Source organism: Schistocerca serialis, chromosome 7 (assembly GCF_023864345.2).
Source record: "Schistocerca serialis cubense isolate TAMUIC-IGC-003099 chromosome 7, iqSchSeri2.2, whole genome shotgun sequence".
NCBI lineage: Eukaryota > Metazoa > Arthropoda > Insecta > Orthoptera > Acrididae > Schistocerca > Schistocerca serialis.
This window is the reverse complement of record NC_064644.1, coordinates 136,968,791-136,971,139: the sequence shown is the minus strand read 5'-3', so window position 1 is coordinate 136,971,139 and position 2,349 is coordinate 136,968,791. Positions and strand designations below refer to the sequence as shown.

The 2,349-nt window shown below is 59.1% G+C and overlaps 1 protein-coding gene across 1 annotated transcript; it reads right to left on the bottom strand.

Annotated features, from left to right (window-relative positions):
- Positions 1-463: 463 nt before the first annotated feature.
- On the bottom strand, positions 464-1,096 carry LOC126412932 (WW domain-binding protein 11-like). The gene is made up of 2 exons (XM_050082821.1): positions 728-1,096; positions 464-670 (listed from the first exon to the last, which is right to left on the bottom strand). The coding sequence occupies exons 1-2, from the start codon at positions 1,094-1,096 to the stop codon at positions 464-466; spliced, it is 576 nt and encodes a 191-aa protein (XP_049938778.1).
- Between the last annotated feature and the right edge of the window lie 1,253 nt (positions 1,097-2,349).

Genomic DNA, 2,349 nt, shown 5'->3' with positions numbered 1-2,349 from the left:
AACATGGTGGAAGCAGTGGCACCGGAAACATTGTACCGGCCCCCTCGACTTCAGAAGCTTCTCAACTTTAATGTCCAAATCGTCGGCTCAAATATTCTTCTGTGAGCCGGCGTGTCTCGAGGAGTATGATGACTCTGTGGCCCGTCTTCTCATTAGTGCCCGGCATTCGGTGGTGGTCAACTACCGATGCTGCAAACCCGGCGTCTTCGAGGGCGAGTTTCAATTCTTCCTTTGACAGCGACGGCGGAATGCGTCGGATTAGCGTCTTCAAGGTCAAAGAGCATATAGCTTGAAACCTGTACACCGAGACGCCCCTTCTCCCGTGCTCTTCGTGAGCTTTCACGTAGTCTTCAGTCGAGTTGAGTTGCAATTTCAGTGTGTCGCCGTTTCCAGCTTGGCGCACGGTGAACGGTTGCGTACACGTTGCATGCAGCCAATTTCGGAAGTCAGTGTAAGATTCCCTTTACAGCAGTACTATCGGTGGTATTCGTCGAGTCGTAGCTGGCGGTGGTGCGCGACCTTCTTCTGTCTGGCCCGGTGATGGTGGTGTGCCTTCCTCTTGCTGCTGTGCTGCATTAACAGCACGCTGTTGCGCGTCCCTCTGACTCTGTTGCTCTTCAAGTGAACGTCCAGCTGCTTCCAGTGACGCCACCTCCCCCAGCAGGGGCCGCTAGCGGTTGCTCACGTCCAGTTCTCTCGCTACAGCTGTAAGGTTTCTCGCGCGGGCCTGCTTTTTAGGTGGTGGCAGCTTGAATCCCTCTTCCGTTGCGTCGCGGCGCGATGCGTGACGTATAGAAGATCTGCCTCGTCTGCTTCGTCGGTACAGCGCGGACTGTCTCCTTTCTTCTCGGTCATCCTCCGCCGTGGCGGCGTTCGAGTCCGAAACGCAGTCCATATCGTCGTCCAGGATCGGCTCCGCCGTCGAGGTACTATTTCTTCCCTGTTCCGCGGGTTGCTTCGTCGTAGTTGCACCGGCTGATGGTGGGGCGGTCGGCAGGGCTGGCCCTGCCGGAACGCGGCCGGCCGCCGCGGTGGCGATGGCCAGATCGCTCGCGAAACACGCGCGCGCACTCTCCACGTTCATCTGCTGCGACATCTCAGTCGCGACTGACCACGCCGGCCTGGCGCTGCCTGTAATGTGTTGTCTCTTCCCTGGTGCTCCCTCAGACGTCCGCGCCCGACTTGATTGCCATCTGTTGCAGCTGTCTGAGGCCCGTCCTGTGTGGGGCGTTCCGTTCGTGGTCCGCGCCCGCCTGGTGCTGCACCTGAGATTTTAGCCCTTCCCTGGTGCTCCCATGGACGCCCGCGCCCGGCTCGTCCACCATGTGTGGTCGTGGCAGTTGTCTGGAGCCAGACCCGTCTTTGGCGTTCGGTTCCCGGTCCGCGCCCGCTAGGCGCTTCTCCTGAAGTATTGGCACTTCCCTGGTGCTCCCACAGACGTCCGCGCCCGCCTCGTCCACCATCTGCAGTTGTGGCAGCTCCCTGAGGCCCGTCGTTTGTCGTGCATTCCTTTCGCAGTCCGCGTCCGCCTGCCGCTGCTCCTGAGGTGTTTGCACTTCCCTGGTGCTCTGACGGTCGTCCGCGCTCGGCTCGTCCATCATCTGCGCTCGTGGCGGCTGTCGGACACCCGTCCTGCGTCGGGTGTAGCGTTCGCGGTCCGCGAACCGAACGCCAAACGCGGGTCCGGCCCCAGACAACTGCCACGACCACACATGGTGGACGAGCCGGGCGACGACCTCCGTGGGAGCACCAGGGAAGGGCCAGAACCTTAGGAGCAGCACCAGGCGGGCGCGGACCACGAACAGAACGCCCCACACACGACGGGCCTCAGACAGCTGTCACAGATGGCGGCCAAGTCGGGCGCGGACGTCCAATGGAGCACTGGGGAAAAGACAACACATTACAGGCAGCGCCAGGCCGGCGCGGACGGCAGAGAGAGCACTCAACGGCCTCTCAGCACAAATACTGGACAAGATGCTCCAATATGGCAGTCTCAGGTAGCACCTGAAGAAGGCAACAAGTAACGTGGCCGAAATATTCTGCCAGAGCGACACAAACATCCGGCAGTGGACCCAATTATTCCACATGTCAAGATCTCGCTGGGAAAGCCTGAAGAGTTACATCAGAAGACTCTATAGGGAGGAGATGGACCTTATTATCAAGAAGCTGGATAAGCTTCAACAGTTCCTGTCTTCGCCAAGTTCATGCATCATGTCAACACGAGAATGGCGAACAGAATCAAACACCATGCCAGCCTCACACTGGTAAGAGAAAAGTGCGTGACATGCGCCACCACCTAGATGTCACGTTCAGGGAGTTGCTGTAACTCCATCTTTCCACAGCAGCTAT

Excerpts from the sequence above, each read along its gene's own strand:
- LOC126412932 (XM_050082821.1), bottom strand. The coding sequence starts at position 1,096 with ATGTCGCAGCAGATGAACGTGGAGAGTGCGCGCGCGTGTTTCGCGAGC. Across the intron at positions 671-727 it reads TGCCACCACCTAAAAAGCAG|CGGCCCCTGCTGGGGGAGGT; the intron begins GCCCGCGCGAGA and ends AGCAACCGCTAG.